The 261-nt window shown below is 37.5% G+C and overlaps 1 protein-coding gene across 1 annotated transcript in view; it reads right to left on the bottom strand.

Annotated features, from left to right (window-relative positions):
- LOC119586148 (multiple epidermal growth factor-like domains protein 8) overlaps nucleotides 1-261 on the bottom strand; it is a gene marked incomplete in the record, with an annotated part of 25,388 nt that overhangs the window by 15,465 nt on the left and 9,662 nt on the right. The window contains 1 exon segment of the mRNA XM_037934841.1: nucleotides 111-248. Within this exon segment, the coding sequence (XP_037790769.1) occupies nucleotides 111-248 (138 nt within the window).

Raw genomic sequence — 261 nt, 5'->3', positions numbered from 1 at the left:
ACCTCATCCCATTTAGCTTAATCATAAATTCAACAAACTATGATAGACTGCCACCAGAGATTTCTCTCTAGTCATAAAGTTAACATGCACTGAAGCATCTTGTAATTTACCTTTGTGACTTGAAGGGGCTAGTTGCTCTGATACCCACACATGGCAGCCAAGGTGATACAGGTACAACTTATCATCAAAGCACTTTTCCTCTTCTTTGTGTTTGTGCATATAACCTCCAAAAACAACCATATAGTTTCCTGAAAAAAACAA

The sequence above is a fragment of the Penaeus monodon genome, chromosome 21 (assembly GCF_015228065.2).
Source record: "Penaeus monodon isolate SGIC_2016 chromosome 21, NSTDA_Pmon_1, whole genome shotgun sequence".
Taxonomy (NCBI): Eukaryota; Metazoa; Arthropoda; class Malacostraca; order Decapoda; family Penaeidae; genus Penaeus; species Penaeus monodon.
The sequence above is the reverse complement of the archived record's forward strand: the minus strand, read 5'-3'. Positions and strand labels throughout refer to the sequence as shown.